General features: G+C 42.4%; 1 protein-coding gene across 1 annotated transcript; it reads left to right on the top strand.

Moving 5' to 3' along the window:
- The first annotated feature begins 884 nt into the window (after positions 1-884).
- On the top strand, positions 885-20,106 carry cntnap1 (contactin associated protein 1). The gene is given in 27 exon segments (XM_022205552.2): positions 885-1,667; positions 5,971-6,072; positions 7,151-7,344; positions 7,637-7,790; positions 8,148-8,351; positions 8,616-8,800; positions 8,905-9,054; positions 9,159-9,420; positions 9,705-9,854; positions 9,953-10,127; positions 10,301-10,407; positions 10,536-10,658; positions 10,991-11,194; positions 11,292-11,448; positions 11,534-11,661; positions 11,757-11,930; positions 12,048-12,266; positions 12,371-12,610; positions 12,705-12,944; positions 13,041-13,168; positions 13,768-13,843; positions 13,846-13,860; positions 13,974-14,204; positions 14,297-14,341; positions 16,691-16,710; positions 16,712-16,774; positions 16,776-20,106. Coding segments are annotated over 27 exon segments (3,924 nt in total). The 5' UTR covers positions 885-1,606; the 3' UTR covers positions 16,893-20,106.
- The last annotated feature ends 36 nt before the right edge of the window (positions 20,107-20,142 follow it).

The raw sequence follows: 20,142 nt of genomic DNA, 5'->3' as shown, positions 1-20,142 counted from the left end.
ATTTGTGTGCATGTGTCCATCTCTATGTTAGCTCTTTCACTGTGGTTTTGTAGAGAAGACATATCACGGAAGCAATTAAATAATCTTACGTTCTTGCTGCTCTACCTTTAGTTAGGTTAAAAATGTAGTGTATGACAAACTATACAAGCCAAGTTTTGGCTCTTGCTTCCCCCAAAAGCAACATATGACACTAACTTTATTGGAACAATATGGATTGCTTCCTGCTGCCAGTGTCTTGAGCATCCAGAGCGCTTTAGGAATATAATGATGTCCTCTGTGATTGAGATGCATTACTTAAACAAATCTTTTTAGTATCCGTCACTTGTCAGTTAAATAAACCCTCATGCAGTGCTTAAGGGCCCGTGTGCAGCTGCTTTCCCCTGCTGGTTTGCTGTCCTACTTTACTCCTCCACGTCGTTCTCTCCTGTTTGCCATTGTCTTCTCCCTGCAGATATAATTCCATATACTCTTATGGTATTTCAGAGGCGCACCATCGGCAGGGAGCTTACAAACTGACAATCTGATTTGATTGAAAATACGGTAAATCCCACGCTGGATCAGGCATTCAATCTCACATCATCACTCACACACTGCCGTCCCATAAACCCACTTCTTAATCCCAAAGCCTTTTTTATTTTGTGGTCAGTGTGCCACCCATTACCACAAATCCCTCTCTCACCCCACCCCCCTCCCCATTGTGCACTGTGTGCGTCTGCAGGGATGAATCTGAGTTTGGGCACAGCTGGCATCCTCATCCTGTAACCTGTTCTGCTCGGGACATATTTGTGAATGCACTGGCATGAGCTGAGTACCTGGACAATAGGGTCAGACAGGCAAACAGCAGATCTGTGCAGCCTTCTGGGCTGATGTGACTGTCATTCTCTGTGGTGGTGCTGCTGCTGCTTGCAGAGGATATTAAGGACTTCCATCCTGGAAGATAAGATCTGTTCCTGGAGAGAAAGGACTTCAGAACCACCCCTTTTATAAGGCAGGGCTCAATTGGAGAGTTGCCATGAAAACTGTGCCAAAGGAGGACAGGGGATGCAGGAGCCAACGAAAAGAAGAGCAGATTTTTTATGCATTCATGCTATGATGGAAAACTAATACTTTTGCTCCAAAGCACTGATTTGGGGATTGAAGACAATTCATATAATTTTGATGCGCTTTGGAGAAATTTTATCACTCTGCAACGGACTTTAAAAGTTTTTTTCATTCCCCCTCCTCCAGCCTCATCCTGCATCGGAGAATCTAGACTCCTGCGGAACGGACGCAGCAGAATCTCACCTGGCCTTCACGATTGTCTGCTGGTTGAAGCATATTTACAGATGTGGTGAATCCAGGAGCCACAGAATCACACATCGGTCATGTAAATAAAACGAATTAAAGGATATTAAAAAAGGAGAAGTGCGCGCTCTCGGCGAAGCGCAGCATCAGCACCAGCATCCGATGCGCGTCCCCGCCCCGGTAGAGGCTGCCCGAGATCCCGGGAAGAGGTGCTGGATCTGCGCGAGTTAAAGTTGGGCTAAAGGGGGGTGAGAGGATGCTGCAGAACAATCTACGGTCTAATTAACATAGCCTATGCGGGGAAACGTGTCCTAAGTGAAGGATGACTTGCAAAATACTGAGCATATGCCTCTTGATTTTGGGTTTTCAAGATTGCTCATCACGTAAGTCTTGTAAAACAGCGATTGTTCATGTGTTACCGTTTGCTAGAATATGATTAAAATATCTCGAGGTGTAGATTATACATGTTTAGTGTCGAATCATGTGCTGTAAAGGAGAAAAGTTGCAGGATGCTGTTTGGTAGAATGATAAGTGGAAAATACCACTGGAGGGCAAAATATTAGCCGGAGATGTTGGGATGTTTGAAGGGCACCACACGCTGGGATGAAAGCAGACATGGTGTTCACACAAAGATGATTTCATTTTATGGCTTGTTTTGTCAAACGTGATTTCAACACAGCGGTTTGTGGTAGAGCACACCACAAAAAAGTGTAGAAGCAAACGGCGTCGGTCCTGCAGAAGGTGCGCACGGTGCTCCCCTTTGCGCCGGGCTGTCTGCATTGCAGTGCTTTCCGTCGGCCAGCGCGCAAGTTTCTGCAGCCTGCGGGGCTCTACTTCTTTTGCAAAGCACCATGCGGCTTTCTCGCGCTGTAAATAGAATAATGTGCAGACTGTAGTGATGGTGCATGTTCTTGGTGCTGGAAATCTACATTTTCACAGTGACGCTTGAGAGCTCAGGGCTCGGCGTCCTCACCGGGACCAGCCCACTGCAGTACTTTTTTTTGGGAAGCCTGCGCACCCATCACCTGCACATGAAGCCCTGCGCCATGCGTTCACCTGGCAGAGGGAATCATTACCTAATGCGAGGGGAGCAGGCATGTGTTTGGACTGATTTGGGAAGAGGTGGGGATATGTTTTGAGGCAACAACTGGGTAAGGGGAGAGGCACTACACCTCATCCATCACATGCATGCTGATGAGCTTGACGTGTTGCCTCAGAGGGATGTTGATTACTGGGCTGCTTCAACCCCATCCAGTGCATTGCGTGACTCATTAGCTGAGGAGAGACTTATGGGCTGTCACGTGACTTCTGGACAACGTGAATTATGGGTGGTGCAGATGGTGATGAATAGCATAGACTGAACAGCCATGAGGACACAAGTCAATGTTAATTTAATTTTGGTGAAACCAAAGTTTAGCCAGGTTTGTGCACTCTGTGGTGACATAAGTGGACGCATGTTTCGCCTTCTCGAGCTCTCCCTGTGAATTGTTGAGGAAAAGTCACTTTCCTCTCCAGACACTTGAAGGCATTGTTTGCATATTATGGCTGCTGATTGCAAGGAGCTCTGTCACATGGCGTGCTAGGAAGTTGAAAGCTCTCTTGCTGTGCTTGCAAAACTGGAATCAGAGGGAAAAATAAGTTGAGCAGAAAATGTTTGTGAACCTCATATGATCACTGAATGCAACCAGAAAGTGCAGGCTCGCATATTTGTGTTGTAAAACTTCCTGTTGATAGCTTATTGCAGGCCAGCACTATATATCTGCTGAGTGGATTTGCACAGTGAATCAGTGCCAGATTAAAATGGAGCCTCAGATCCCAGAGCACTGTGACCCACCCTGTGGTGGGACTGAGGCTCGTTCTCTGCGCTGCTTGTGCGCATTTGAATTAGGAGGCTGTAATACATATGCATAAATCTGAAGTTTATGCTTTGTGCACTCTGTCATGGTTAGCAGCCCAAGCAGCAGGAGACTGACAGGTTGTCCATGTGTGGGGGAATTGTTATCTTTACATGGAGCTGTTCATTTATGGGTCTGGATATGATTTTGATGTCCTTTATAGTTTGTTGTTTTCCTCCGTGGCAGTAGTCGGACACCACCTACTGTGATGTCTGCCTGGATGTGAATTATTTAGTGGCACCTCTTTAAAAGAAGATATATTTTTACTGCCCCTTTGTGCTGTTCTGTTGCAGTATTTTCGTTGCTACAATGTTGGCCATTGCCTGCTTTCAGAGCTGCTGTCTGAATCCACAGCAGATACGCATCATAGGCCAGTGGCAGCAAGAGGAGGTGCCTCTCTGCATACTGTATGCAACCAGCAGTAATGATGTGTCAGTCCAGACAGGCCAGCCTACACTTACAGCAGACTGATGATTCAGCAGGAGTGGTGCTAGAGCTCTACAGAGCCACACGCTTCCCCACAGCCCCTTAATGATAAATGGATAATGAGACTTCTCTGTGTGGTGCAGAGAAAAGGAGGAGGGAGATGCAGGATCAAAGGGAAAAAAAAGGGTATAAACCTGGCGACTGGATGCTCCGCAAAGGCTTCAGGTGCACTTTTTTAATGCTGCAACATGGCAACGCCCGCTTGAGGAGCGAAAGAGAGAGGCAGCGAGCAAGAGAGCTAAAATCATAAAAGGATGTGCAAGAGTATGAGGTAATGGGACACAGTGAGCGCAGAAGAGGCTAGATGCCTTTTTCGAGTTGGGATAGAGATAAAGAGAGAGGAGTGAGGGGAAGGAAGCGAGACGATGAAAAGGTGGGGGTGCTGGGTGCGTGACAGGCTTGCCATAAGGAGGAGCTGAGCAGCTGATTGGCCTGGGTTAACCTGCTGCAGTCTGGGATGGAGCTGCTCTCCACATTTTGAGTCAAACTCCTCTCCCTGCACTACTAATTGCAGAATTAAAACGAATCAATATTCCAGCCATTAGCGACCAAGGAGGCTTGCTTTTGTAATTGGACCGCAAAGCTTCTAAATATTGTTTGTGCTTCAATAGACGTTTAAGGAGTGGATCACTGAGAATACTTTCACAAGGCAGTAATGGAATGATGCAGCAGAGATCTATTATTGATCTTCCACAGCGTAGCAGGGATGTCAGTATGAGAAAGACAGAGTAAGTTGTCAGAGAGGAGACAGAGGCAGAAAGTCAAGGTCACATTTCCCTTTACTCAGCACCTTTCTTCCACCTGAATGTGCAGCGTGTCCTTGCATGAAAGGTGACACATCTCCCGCTTATGTAAACAGATCCTCCTCTCTAACTCCTCCAGATGAGGTGGAAAATGATGCATTCATGGCCAGCGTGTTTCATATGGCATTGACTGTAGTGTGAGGCAGTGGATGACAAATTTTCCACTTCCTTATTCATATTTATTCACTATATGGATCTACTCTGATCATACAGACTTCTGCTCCTCGACAAAGTTATTCAGATTTTGAGACTGTGCTGCACCCGTCCTTATCTTGCTCCATCTGCAGTCTGCATACGAATTCTGCTGTCATCTACTGTTTTCTCGCCACTGTCCGCTGTGCTTTCCTCTGTTCTCCATGACCTCCGTGACTGTAAAAACACAAATTACAATGCCAGATCTCCCGTTTACCAGCAAATAACTCCAAATGTTTGAAGAGGATTATACTGATAGAATAGGAATTGGAGATTTGAGCTCAGCTCAGAGCTGATTTCATTTACGTCCTTCCTATAGCTACAGTAGTTGTGCATGCACAGATTGAAACAGTTTTTTTGTGTGTATCTTTTGTCCTCTCCTTCCATCTATATTTTTAGTCCATCTTTATTAAATCTCTTGAGAGTATTAAAGACCATACTTCAGCACTTAAAATGAGACAGTGTTTTTGTTGCAGCTCAAGGTGAGGGCATCAGGCATTTATCCCCAGTCGTGGCACAAGCAAGATTAGGTAGAATTATGGTCCCTTTTATTAGCCATGGGATGGGAAGCGAGTCTGAGCAGACGGGTGATGGTCCTATCATTCTCACGGACACATTCAGGATAGCAACATACTGTGACAAAACCACAGTTTTACTTTGTCTTTTACTCTTCCATCACTAATATCTATGTATTTTTCAAGAAATTCTATAAAAAGGCACACATACAAAGACATTACTGTGACGCGGTAGCAGTTTGTTCTATCTGTGCAGCACTGAACAATACAAAACAAGGCGCTTTTTAAATCCTCTTTTGAAAAAGGAAGGTTATGTAACGGCATCGCATTTACAATATTTTATCCCCGAGATAGTGTGTTCGGCTGTTCGGATATTATTGCTAGCTCCGCAACACAGTGTGAAGAAATAAAGATGCAAGAAACGACACGCTCTCTGAGCAGATGTCAGGGCATTTGGCTAGATTTATGTGTCCTGGTCTACCTGCTTAAAAGAATGCTATTTAGAGACTGAGCATTGCTGTGAAATCTGAATCTCTGACCTTTCATAACTGGCAAAAAAACACTAACTGTGTTTGTGCTATGCTTTGAGTTTAATTAAATTGATCCAGCCAAATGTGTATTTTTGTCTCACAGGGCACGCATTAGCTTCTGAATAAACTCCAAATGGTGCTTTCTTATCAGACTGTGCAGCAGTGCTTGTCTTTGTTACCCAGAATTCTAACATTTGGATGCTGCATTATGAGAAATCCGTTTTAATAACTCTTGACCTTGGTGTCTTTCATATTGTCACTGCAGGAGAATGTGTTGATCCGCTCATCTCTGGGCTGTATGCCTCCTCCTTTCTGGCCTCTTCCAGATATAACTTCCTGTACTCCGCCAATTTTGCCAAACTTTATGGTAAGTTCTTAATTGTTGTGTAGAGCTCATCCATGATTTTATGCTTTTCACCTTTGAGACCACAGCGTTTAGACATTTAAACTTATCATAGCAGAGAAACACTAGTGTAACTAATAGCATCAACGGTGGCTCCGTTCCATTTAGTAGCACCACTTAGTTATGGCTCTGTGTCGGTATGCACAATACCAAGGTCCTGGTTCTGGAACATCAGATATAGACTAGACCCATAGATGATGTTATTAGTTACAGCTGAATTTGAGATGTCAAAAAAACCTGCCATATGGATGGGAGGGTTGTGTGATGGTTTGTTTCATGGAACGTAACCGACTACTTTCACCTCTGATAATGTGAAGGGAGTCATGCATATTGATGAACCAGAGGAGAATTATCACCTGAATTTGGACTTCTTCACAGCTCACCGAAGCTTTAGATCATCGTTTAGCTGGCCAGCCTGCAACTTACCTGTTTTGATTCACTCTTAATGCTGTCATTGGGCTGTTTTCAGCCACAGCAGGCAAATGTTTTGAGCAAATGAAGCACTAAAAATTCACTGCACACTACCTGCTCAGCACTAAACAGGCAGACAAAATTAACAACTAGCAGGTGACAATAGTGTAGAATTCAACAACTACAGAGTCTAATATTTCTATCTGGAGATGGTGGAGACCAAAAACAGAGCTAAAAAACAGGGAATATAGGATATATATTGTATAATTTTCAGGTGGACAGAAGCATGATGACAAATAAATGTTAATGTTGGTCTACAACTGCTGCATGTATAAATGATCAAGTGTTTGCTAACAAGTTCATCATATATATTTAAAGGCGATAATATGTCACTTGTGTTTACAAGTTGTATATTCTGTTGCAAGGGAGAAAAACAAATTTTGCATATTTAAACACTCCATGTTGTATATTTCCCTTTAGCAGAGAAATGAGGACTCCATCTGAGAACAAGTAATGAGAAAAAATCTACTGCAATAATTAGATCTTACGCAATAAGATTTAGGGTCAGTGTGAGGTCACAACTGCTTTGGTCATGAACTCATTCTTGTCCCTTCTCTTTTCTCCCTCTCAGGCAGCAGTGGCTGGTCGCCTTCTCCTCGGGACAGACAGCCATGGCTTCAGATAGACCTTGGCAGGAAGTACCGACTGAGGGCAATCGCCACCCAGGGGACCTTCAACTCATATGACTGGGTCACCAAGTACACGCTGCTCTACGGAGACCGTCCAGACTCCTGGACGCCGTACATCATGAATGGAGGCAACTCTGTAGGTGTCACTGTGCCAGCACGGTCGGGGTGGGATAAGGGCCTTAACAGGGATGAGTCGAGGATTAACTAGTCAAACGTAATCTTTTATAGCCGATTTCGGATTCCGTGGTTGTTTCATTATATTCATTGTCACTGGCGTTGAAACAAAGACAGCCCAGCATATTATCTCTCTCAGCACTGACAAAGCTAATCTCATCATCAGTCCATCCACAGTCTCATAATAAGGCGTTAACACCATTACAGGGACTCAATAACTCTCTCCACCCGGTCCCTTTCTCATCTGTTTGCAGACTATGCCTGGTAACTGGAATTATTATCAGGTGAAGAGGAATGTCTTCCATTACGCCTTCACTGCTAAACACATTCGTCTGCTGCCTCTGGCATGGAACACAGAGAATGGAGGGAAGATTGGTGTGAGGCTGGAGCTCTTTGGCTGCTCTTATGGTAAAAATGACTGATAGATGAGGGATTTACTGATTCTGATTCACATCCAGGGACATTCTACAATCCCAGTGCTTAATCATACTTGACAATATGCCACTAAATCTAAGTGCCAGCTATGGTGCTGTATGTTACTAGTTAATAAATGCCTACTTTCAGTATCATCTGAGTCATACTGGTGATCATCATACACTAGATAAAATGTCAAACACATCCGAAGAGCTCTAGGAAATGGGCCATGTAGCACTTTATACAGATAATCTTTATAACCTAATACACACCTTACATAAAAGATATAAATGCCCTAAAGGTGCATCAGTAAGAGGGAATCCAGTTTGAAATTTTCTTTATTTGTTTCAGATTCCTATGTAGTGCAGTATAACGGGGATGACTCAGTGGTCTACATGTACCCAGAGAAAAGATCCCGCACACTGCAAGACCACATTGCCATAAATTTCAAGACTCTGGAGCAGGACGGCCTCCTGTTACACAGTGAGGGGATCCAGGGAGACCTTTTCACGCTGGAGCTGAAGAGGGGCCGTCTTTACCTCCACATCAGCCTTGGTAGAGTGAAATTTTGAAATTTATGAAAAAGTAAATAACGACTGACAACAACATCCATCTCAGAGGGAAGCAGGCTTTTCTTAATCCTGAAATAAAGCCAAGTTGTCTGGGTAGAGATTGTCAATTCGGCGGACTAGATTGTTGACTGCAGACTTACAGCTGCTTGAGTGTCTGAGATGGAGCATTTTCTGTCAGTTTTACATTGTTTCGTGAAGATTTGTTTTTGTTTTTGAAGTCCTCGTGTGCTTTTCTTTGGTTTGTCAGGAAGCAGCGTTGTGCACAAAGTCAGTGGCCGAACCACACTGACTGCAGGAAGCCTTCTTGATAATCTGCACTGGCACTATGTTACCATCAAGCGCTATGGTCGACAGGTGAACTTCACGGTGGATAGTCAGACAGTGACGGCTATCTGCAATGGCGAGTTTACTCACCTGGATCTCGATACACAGGTACCTCATAATTACTCTGTAATTTAATTATATGAATATTAGTGAATTTGGGGTAAGGCTCTGCTTTAATGGGGGTAAATGACTGTCTTAATATCTATGCTTAGATGTATGTAGGAGGAGTAATAGAGCAGAACTTGCCACACCTACCAACCACACCAAATTTCCGTGGCTGCCTGGAAAATGTCTTCATCAACGGTATCAACATCATCGACAAGGCCAAGAATGAAGACTCTGACATCCGCATACCACGGAGGGTAGGGCATTTAAACAGCGATATCACGATTTCATGTGGTTACCGTTTGTATTTGCAACCTATCTGATTCACAGTCACTGAAATGTCCTTTCTCTTTCTATCTAGAAAAAGATGCATTACGCCTGCCGTGACATCCTGCTCAAACCCATGACCTTTGCTGGGCCCAACAACTACCTGCAGGTGCCAGGCTTCTTCAGGAGGCCTCGCATGTTTGTCAAGTTCAAGTTCCGCTCGTGGGACTACACGGGGCTGCTGATGTTCACTCGCTTTGCAGATGATCTTGGTGCACTCGAGTTAGGTCTGAGTGAGGGGCAGATCAACGTCACTATATTCCAGCCGGGCAAGAAGAAACTACAGTTTGCAGCAGGTGGGCTTCAATTTAAAGATTTCTCTTCAAGATTCTGGAACATAAAATCTCTTTTGCTTCATGGAATTGACTGTTGACACAATATCTAGGTATAAGTGTTCTTGAAGTCTTAAGTACATCATTTAATTATGTTTGGTTGAAATCTAAAGCTTCAGGTTGCAAAACTAGGACTGGCCAGAATCAGGGTTTCGCTTGCAACTGGATGAATTTTGTTCATTGTGCGTATAATTTCTGCGTTGGTTGTAGTATCACTGCATTCTGACAGTATTTATCTTGCTGTTTAGGATACAGGCTAAACGACGGTTACTGGCATACAGTGGATTTAGCGGCAAGAGACAACCTCCTGACTCTGACCATCGATGAGGAGGAGGGTTCCCCACTAAGGATCACCAACCCTTTCACCATCCGCACAGGGGATCGCTACTTTTTTGGAGGTGAAGTGATGATTTCAATGACTACTGATACCACAATGACCCCATATCCCAAATCTGTACTTTAATCTTAACTACAACATTTCCTTTCCTGCTCTCAGGTTGTCCAAAAACCAATAACACAATAAGGAAGTGTGAGACCAAGCTAAATCGGTTTCATGGCTGCATGCAGCACATCTTCATAGACAATGAGCAGCTTGATATAGACATTATTCTGCAGCGACAGTGGGGAAGATATGCTGAGCTGTTGTTAGGCACCTGTGGGATCACTGACAGGTAGGATATTCATGGTTTATCTTGGAGCAAACCCAAATGAGTCAGCATAATTTAAAAAAAAAAAAGACTGATTCTTTGCTGTGCATCATAGTGACTCATTTATCAGTTGTATGTGAAGATAGTTCATATATGATGTTTAGACTGTTCAAAAAAAGAATCTGTTTTCTTTACAGATGTACTCCAAATCCATGTGAACATGAAGGCAGATGCATCCAGTCCTGGGATGATTTCATCTGCCTCTGTGAGAACACAGGCTACAAAGGAGAAGTGTGTCACATGTGTAAGTGCAAGCTGATAATCTCATCACAGTAGAAAGTATTTCTTTTCCACATAATTACACCTGGCCTGTGCTATGTTTCTCTGTTTCTCCCTAATAACGACAAATCGATCATGTCTCTCCCCTAACAGCGGTTTATAAAGAATCGTGCGAGGCCTACAGACTCAGTGGCAAATATTGGTCTGGAAACTACACCATCGATCCTGATCTCAGTGGGCCGCTGAAACCATTTGAAGTGTACTGTAAAATGAAGTGTAAGTAATGACCGTCACTAATAAAATACAGCTTTATAATCCATGTGTTCAGTATTTGTCAGATCACGGGTTGTTAGTGAGTCGTGGGAGAACAAGAAGTAGTGCGATTATGTTTCAGTGCTGAGAAATGTGTACTGACATTTCATGGGACATTTAAAGGGTTTATATAACTAGATACGTAAAGCTGTTTCTGTCTGTGTGTGTTTGAATATTGTGCTTTCTGTCTGCCAGCACACTGTGTCCAAGGTTTCTGTTAATGTTCTTAGCAGACATTACATTGTTTTTCATCTTTTCTTCATTTTTATTTTTATTTTTTTTCTGACTCTGTGCAGCATATAAAGCCTGGACAGTGATTATGCATGATCGAGTGGATGGTACCAAGGTGTCTGGGAGTTCAATAGACAAGCCTTATATAGGAGATGTTAACTATTGGAATGCCTCCTGGGATGAAGTCACTGCTCTTGCCAACACTTCCATGTACTGTGAGCAGTGGATCGACTACTCTTGCTATAAGTCCCGCCTCCTCAACACCGGCAGTAAGTGGGATTAGTTAGGGTTTCATACTTGTAGTGTGCTGATAGTCCATAGAGAAGACTTAAATTACATGGAATCACAATTTCTTTTTCAAAATAGATGGAAGACCTTTTGGTTACTGGATTGGTCGCAACAATGAGAGTCACTATTACTGGGGTGGGACCTTCAGAGAAGTTCAAAAATGCGGCTGCTCCATCAACCAAACCTGCGTTGACCCCAAGTTTCAATGCAACTGTGATGCCGACTATAGACAATGGTGAGAAAAATACACATTGAGCATGTTTACATTGTATTTCAGATACTGGCATTAATGTTTTAACATCCCCTTTGTGGCTTCTCAGGTATTCTGATAAGGGCTATTTGGACTTCAGAGACCACCTGCCTGTGAGAAGGGTGGTGGTCGGAGACACCAACAGGACTGGCTCAGAAGCACAGTTCACAGTCGGGCCGCTCCGCTGCCACGGCGACAGTGAGATTGAATATTATGGGTTGTGCCCACACAGTGATCTTCAGTGTTGTGAATGGGTGGGAGTTGTTCTTTAAATATATTTCTGTTTTCCTCAGGAAACATCTGGAACACCGTAGCCTTCGTCAAGCCCACCTACATAACCTTCCCCACCCTAAAGCCTGCAACCACTGTTGACATCTCCTTCCACTTCAAAACCTATCGCGACCACGGTGTCTTCCTGGAGAACTCCGATGACCACCTCAAAAACTTTATAAGAGTAGAGCTCAATAGTGAGTGCATTCACCTGCTGGAATTTTTCTCCTTATGCAACTGAAAGATTTATCTAAAGAGTTCTTCCAAGTTTTTTAAAATAACTTTTCCTTTCTTTTTCTTCTTTTCTCTCCCAGCCACCCATAACCTTGTGCTTGTCTTTATGGTTGGCGACGGCATCCTGAATGTGACCCTACGCTCGCCTGTGCCACTCAATGACAATGAATGGCATTTTGTTCAGGCTGAACTTAATGTAAAATTAGCTCGAATCAAGGTAGATTATCAACCATGGGCTGTCACACGCTTCCCAGGCCAGACGTTTGTCACCATGCAGTTCACACATCCTATCCTAGTAGGTAGGTATTCTTAGAAATTTGAAATTTTTAAATGTCATGAATTAAAATGTCGTCTCTAAACTCTGAAAAAAAAAAAACACTGACAAAAGTATCCTTTGTCATAGGTGCAGCCAACCGCACCCTTAGACCTTTCTTGGGGTGCCTTCGGGGGTTACGGATGAACGGTATACCTTTTGATTTAGAGGGGAAAGTAAATGAAGAACAAGGCGTGAGGAGGAACTGTACTGGACAGTGTCTCAACGCAACCATACCATGCAGAAACAGTGGCCAGTGTATTGAAGGCTATGCTTCCTACACATGTGACTGCAACAACACGGCTTTCGATGGTTTCTACTGCCATAAAGGTGAGTTCATGTGCAAATTCTCAACTGTCACACACTGCAGCAGCACTTTGAAAACAGATGCTGATATCTTTTTCCACAATGATCCTTTCCGAAGATATTGGAGCCTACTTTGAAATCGGATCGTGGCTGAGATACAACATACGAAAGAAGCCCATAACAGATGAAGCAGCATGGGCCAACTGGATCGACCCTCACTATGACAATTTCAGCCTCGGCTACAACGACACAGCAGATGATATAGAATTCAGCTTCAGCACAGTTCACACGCCGGCTGTGCTGCTCTACATCAGCTCCTTCGTCCAGGATTACATCGCCGTGATCCTCAAGACTGATGGTAGGAAAAGCTAAGAAACATGCCTTAATGGAAATAAAAGTATTCAGCAAGATCGCGTTTGTTGTTAATGTTTCTTGTTTGCTTTTCTTCCTACAGGTAGTGTAGATCTGAGGTATAAGCTGGGCCTCATAACACACAAGTACCAGCTGACTCACCGAAACCTGGCCGATGGATACCCTCACTATGTGAACATAACCAGGCACAACAGAACCATCAAAACACAGGTTCATACTCTCACTACTGACGCTATGGAAACTGTGATCTGTATTAATCAAATCATTTTAATGATAGAGAACTTGTGCTGTTGTAGAAACATCTAAGGTTGTTCGATAATATTCTACAAGTGACAGAAATGCTAAAATTGTTACACATCTTGAGGGAATAGTTTGACATTTTAGGATTAAATTTGTGCTTAGATGGGAGGATTCATAGCATTCCTTTATCTGTCGCTACAATCAGTAGTTGCTTAGCTTAGCTTAGCATAAACACTAGAAACAAAGAGAAGCAGTTAACATGTCTCTATCAGCTGCCTTCCAGGTAATTTTGTTGCCTTTGAATTTGAATTTGCACACATCTTCTTATCTAACATTTGCCAAGCAAATGAAAGAGCATATTTCCTCAAATTTTAACAATTTCAGACCATATGCCTACAATTTCTTGCAAAATATTTAGAATAGGGCTCAAATACAACACAAATAATAGCATTGGAGTATAAGTGCACAAATAACTTATCAAGCAATGAGGAATTTTTTAAAGAGCACACGAAGTTTCTCATTATTTCCCGTCATGTAAATATTTGGCACCTATTTTTCCTTACCCATAGGTGGATTACATGGAGCCCATAGTGGAGAAGATAACATTGGTGGAAGATGCTAGATTTGACTCTCCCAAGTCCATGTTCATGGCAGAGTGATGGGTAAAAATCTTTTTTACTGCTTGCATGCAATGACTTCATTTGCAGCCAGAATTATTTATGAATACTCTGTTTGAAGTTTTATGACGTTTAATTTCTTGTGTGTTCTCTTTCAGAGGTTGGTGACATTGACTATGAGATTCAGAGACACAACGCTCCAGGCTTCATTGGCTGCATATCTGGGGTGCGATACAACGTCTACGCCCCTCTAAAGGCCCTCTTCCGTCCCAATGAAACAGACCCTCCGGTGACGACGCAAGGTTACGTCTCTGAGTCCATCTGTGGTGCCTTCCCTCCTGTCCTGGGTTATGTTCCATGGGAGGTAGACCCCTGGTTTACTACCATAGGTGAGATTTAATGTAGGCTCTGCAGCGTGTCACTACATAGAAGGAATATTATTTTCTGCTCATCTACTTAACTGTCCGTCTCTGTCTTACAGAGTATTTTTATATCCACGATGACCTCGGTCTGTTTTGGATAACAGGTGAGCTTCCATTTTTTCTCATTTTTGAATACTCTTTGATCACTTATGTTGTGACATTTTACTGGTTCATTTAGTTTGTTTTGACGCGCCGCTCCTCTCCCTCTTTTCTGCTTCACTGTTTCCCTCCTGTCCCAGATGACACAAATCAACCGTTTGAAACTCTCTTTCCCTTTTCCTAAAATCCTCTAATCCTAAATTAGAGCAGAGTTGTCAGATTCCAACGCAGGCTTTGAGTGTTTATTCAAGCTTCTGACTACAGGCTCAGCTTTATTACATGGGGGACAAAACTAAAGACACAGTAAAATAAACATTTTAAATGGATTCTATGCATTTTACCAAACACAATATTGGATCCTATTCAAGTAAAAACATGTTTTTGATGTAAGTAAAAGTAAGATAGCTTCATATTCTTCTTTTCTGTGTATAATCATAGATATTGTGTCAATTCAGTCACAAATCAATGATTACTCTGATCTATAAAAGTGACTCAAAACTGAGTGATGAGTATTTATACCTGCCAGCACAGACATGATTACCTTAAAAGAATCTAGGGAGAAAGTGAAGCTGCACAAGGACAAATGCCCTCCTTTCATCACAGATTTCTGCAAAATATGAATATTTAACATATTCTGAACCTATGTGAACCATGTAGTAACACTGTACTTTATCACAAGAGGATGTCTTGAGTGCTGAGAACAGATGAATGGTCTGCAGCACAGCGTTACAGATGATGGGGGGAAAAAAAGATATAAAAGTAGAGCAGGTCCCCCTGATGAGCAAGAGAGGCTGGAGACTCAGGATTAAACTGCAGCACAGAGACTCCCTGCTCCATCCCTGTCTGAGACCTTTACTGGATCAGCTATATTTAGTCTGGACGGGCCCAGCTTACTGTTCATCATTGATAGATGCTCCAGCTTAATAGACCGTTTAGCTTCAGAGATGTTATGCTAATGCAGGGCATCAGCATGTCAGGAAAGATTAGTGCACCACTTGGGCATCCCAACAATGGTCCCCCTAGATATCAGACATGTCTGATATACCGCTAAGGATGGCTGAGACATGACACCTCTGATAAAATATATTGTTGATAAAATCAAATGCTTTGGTGTACTGGTAAAGAAATTACTTTACAAGGATATTGAAATGTGTTTTCCTTTATTTGCCCTGTGGTCCAGATTTTACAGTTGCTTTGCTGCTCTAAAGCTGTGTTAAGTGCATTATACCACTCCCAGAGAAAACATCATACTGCAGAACACCACATGTTATACTATTAGCAGTATCAGCATCAATCTCTTTTCTTTATGCATTTAGGATGGATATAAACCAGACGCCTTTCTCTGCATGCACTGGCAGAAAGCCTGGCAAACACAGTGGACATTTCACCGTTCCATTACACAGAGAACACTGTGACTGACAAACAAACACACACCTACAGGCAGTTTCATGTCTCCGTTTCACCTGACCTGCATGTCTTCTGACTGTGGCAGGAAAGGCAAGCAAACACAGAGGGAACATTTAAACAACACCCAGAGCAGAGGTCAGAACCTTTCAGCTGTAAGGCGCCAGCTTGAGCGACTGAACAGTTGTTCTGCATTGCTCCGCCAGGATGTACAGCCACGTTCCAAATCTAGTTGGATGCGATTTCAGTCTGATAACACTCTACCATGACTGGGTTACTTCATGTCCATCTTCACAGAACTCCAAGCTGAACCACTCATAGATCGTATCTAATTCAAAATGCAGCAGCCTGGAGACTGAACAGAACACCCGGAGCTGAGCACATCCGTCTCGTCTTCGAAAAATAATCACCACTCGCTGTCTAAGATGCACCTTCAGGTGTATAAAACCAGGCTGCATAGCATAAATCTGATCATTTCCTCAATTTACAAAACCCAGCAGACTCCCCAGAACACAAGACAACAATATATTTACTTTCTGAATGCCTTAATGTGATTAGATTTCCTTTTAATATTTCTAAACCAAGAAGATTTCTGTTTGGAAACTTTCACTTGACTTGCCATCATGGACAATTTTTGTTAGTTTTATTAATTACAGCATTCTCAGATAATATTTTACAGTATTGTATCTTATTATTGTATTGATTTTGCAGAAACACACAGCACTAAATAGCTATATGATGTAGCTTTTCTGTGTTTAATTTAGAGTGACAAATCATTTAAGAACACACAATTTGAGCCCCAGATTTCATCCACACCAAGAGTTTGTCTGATTTAATGGAATAATTTAGCACCAAAAAATCACACATCTGCTCCTCATCAGTATTTCGAGCAGCACCTTGCTCCTCGCCGGCTTGCAGATTAACTCTGACTGCGCTATTTTTATCCACAGTTATTGTCATCCTGGCGCTGCTTGATGCTCTTCGGAGGCCTGTACAGCATCTACGTCTACGCTTACCAGCAGAAAGGCAGTTACCACAACCAATGAACCCAAAAACCTGGAGTCTCCCAGCAGCTCCAGGCCACTGACTGAGACCCTGAGGAGAGAAAAAAAGAACCTCCCAGAAATTGAAGAGGAGTTCAGGAGCGACTAGCATCACCGGACCTCTGGGGCAAAGGGTGGGGTTTGACTGAGGGGGGGATCAAGCGAGGGAAATAGCACTTACAAAAACCACAGATACCTGTATTAAGTTTTCTAATTCTTTTGGTTTTTTTGTTGTTGTTTTTTTCACGTTTTGGTTTGTGTTCCTTCCCCCGGTTGAGTGGGATACGGCGCCTGGTGCTCTACATAGTATGTATTTGGTAAGTTCTAGTTTTCTGGGTTCAAAGTTCAAATTAAGCCCCAAGTTTCGTGAGTAGCCAACAAGTCTCACACTGTATCACAGGGTGAAATACTGAAGTGCCTCATCTGAGCAAGCTTGATCTGAAGTAACATAATAGCTTCTTCAGATAGGGTTTAGATAGCCACTGTGGGGGAAAAGGGGATTACAAGAGATTTGTTATTGGATCATCAACTTTAAGTATTTAGGGTTATTATTAATTGATTTCTTTTCTGAGCCATTTTCAAGACCGACAAAAGCTATTGAAAGCTGACTGTATACATCTAAACTGTACCTTTTTGATGACAATCTCTCGCGGAGCCTTTTTGACATCACAGCTCATGATCTGTCTTGAGTTAAGGTAGTGAGCACAAGTAAGAGCTGGTGAACGAACCAAGCCGCGACAAAAATACAAATCAAACTGGTGTCATGAATAAAATCAACCAACCCCAAGATAGAGAGAGAACATACTTGATGAGCATGAAGCTTTGAAATGTTTAGCTTTGAAGACACATTAAGATTGTAAAAGGTATCTATGCTTCTATTGTTGTATTGCAGCCTATACAGTGCATTACTTATACAGAATGGTACGTGTAAGTGGTTGAGAATCGCCATAGTGTCAGTAGATAGCAGCTTTGCCGATTACAGTACGCTCAGATTCATGACAATTCCTCAATAGTGGGGCTTTTGGGAATGAGAGTGTAGTAGTTTGAAGCTAACAGTACCTCTGGTGTGAGCGCTAGCAGACTGTTGGTGTACTGCAGAATCAAAGTCAAGGTGATGCTGCTTGCCAGGGACAGAAATATCCAATTCTCATTCCTACTGTCTTACCTATATTATGGTCAGCTGCCAATAGCTTGGTGCTACAGAGTGTTTGACTCCAACAGACGTCTCTGATGACAGAATATATTTAAACGGAATCAATCCTTTCAAAATACTTCCATCTGCATAATAACTTTCAGGGAACAGCTGCTCCCTATGTGACCATGTGGAGAAGCATACCACATAAACACACTGCACACACACAGTAACATATGTACAGAGGACCACAAGAGTGTAAATGCTAATCTTTTACTTCACACCGCTCGAATATTTTTGCTGTAGAACGGTAGCTGATGACCAGGTCATCGCTGCTGCTGCTTGTTTAGCTGCTCTCAGTGGAAAGTTTTAAACAAAAACAAAAAAAAGAAAAAATCCTACCTTCAGTCAAATGAAATTTCCTTTACAGGGAGATGAAATTTCATTTGATGTTTCATGCAACCAAAGCTTAGGGCTATCATCACTCACTGCAGCTCTCCTTGACACTAAAAGCACTGTTGTGTATGTGAAAAAAAGAAAACAAAATAGCATTACATTTGCGACATGTCAAGCTATGCACATGTAGAGCATGAGCGCACTTTGCAGTTACAATGCAATAATATGAGCTTCTTCCAGCCACCGATGATGTTAATTTGCAAATACACACTAGCATACTAGGATGTAATGAGTGTATACTGTGAATATATGAATAATGTGTTAAGCGACTTTTTTATTCTATAGTTTCTACATAAACAGTTAAACGGAGAGGTTTGAATGTAAAGTCCTTTGACTCTGTAAAGTATGAGCAGAAAACTACACTGATGTTTCCAGACTGCTTAGCACTGAACGTGAAATTCCTCATGGTAGTTTGTGAATGCTCAGGAATAAAGAAAGTACAGTTCTAGTTCTCTGTAGCACTGACACACCTCCTAAACATTGTTGGTCTTCTTCCGTTGCAGATGGCAGAACTGTGCGAAATTCAGGATGTACAGGTAAATGTAAAAAAAAAAAAAAAGAAGAAGCTGCAATTACTGTAAAGGCCACGACTTGCTAATGATGTATGAACATGTATAGATTTGGCCAAAACTGGCATTTACAGGCTATATTTTTAAGAATGTGCTGCAATACGTTTGAATGAAAGTGAAAGGGAGCAAATGGAGTGAAACTGGTGGATTTGCGGTCGATGCGAAGAATGATTTGTGTTTTTGTTTTATGGACAATCACCACTCAACTTCATATTTGACACAACAAACTGGGTCAAATACGCTTTGTTGCCTATTAGGAAGAGTCGACTTATGTATTATATAAATGTATACACCTTACTTACTGTACTCATTGGTAAATGGACTATAAACATTCAGCCTAGCAGTGTCACATATTGCAACTCACTATTCATGTGTGGTCCCTGGAGCGTGTGTTTGTGTGACTGACTGGATGTTTTAGTGTTTGTGTATTCATAGTCACCGACCTAAAACAAATGTGCATGATGCCAACTATCGACTCACTTAGTGCACCACAGTAGTACAGCGAGACAGAAACAAGGGTGGCGTGTTCAGCTGTGGTTCTTCCGATACAGGCGTCAGGCTTTGTGAGATTACAAGCACGTTGTTTTTAAATGATCCTGAAGTCACCATCCAGGATCAAATGATGGCCGAAAGGATAACTTGGATTGAATTAAAAGCCAGTAGAGGGAGTTGTTAGCTCAGACAGGGTATCTGCTGATTCCTTACAATATGAGACTCTGTTTAATGTTTCCTAAGATTAATGGCAAAATTTAAAAGCATATTTAAAGAGGCATAAGGTCAAATTAGATCCAGCGAAAAGATTTGCTTGTTATTCTGTTCTGTTCAGCAGGCACTTGAAGAGATTCCAGTACCTAGAAAAGCCTTAATAAATCTGCAGACACCCTGTCAACGGTGACATCAGGTGATAACACACCAGAGTGAGGATGAGGAGGAGGCAGGTCAGACCAGGTTAGACTCTGCACATTCAAACTAAATCCTTCTGGAACAACTACTACTAGAAATAACGATTGTGTTTTTGATCACACTGGAATTTAGGATTCTTTAATTTTCTGTTCTTCTGTATGCTCGAGTTTGTTTTGTAATAATTTCACTGTAAATGACCATTACTGTGTAAATCAAGGCAAAAGCCAAAACTGTCATCTCAATAAAAAGAAGCTTGAAGGAAACTGCTGGTGTGAGGCGGATTATTCGCAGAAAACAAG

This window comes from Acanthochromis polyacanthus, chromosome 21 (genome assembly GCF_021347895.1).
Source record: "Acanthochromis polyacanthus isolate Apoly-LR-REF ecotype Palm Island chromosome 21, KAUST_Apoly_ChrSc, whole genome shotgun sequence".
Classification (NCBI taxonomy): domain Eukaryota; kingdom Metazoa; phylum Chordata; class Actinopteri; family Pomacentridae; genus Acanthochromis; species Acanthochromis polyacanthus.
This window is presented reverse-complemented; position numbering and strand designations above follow the sequence as displayed.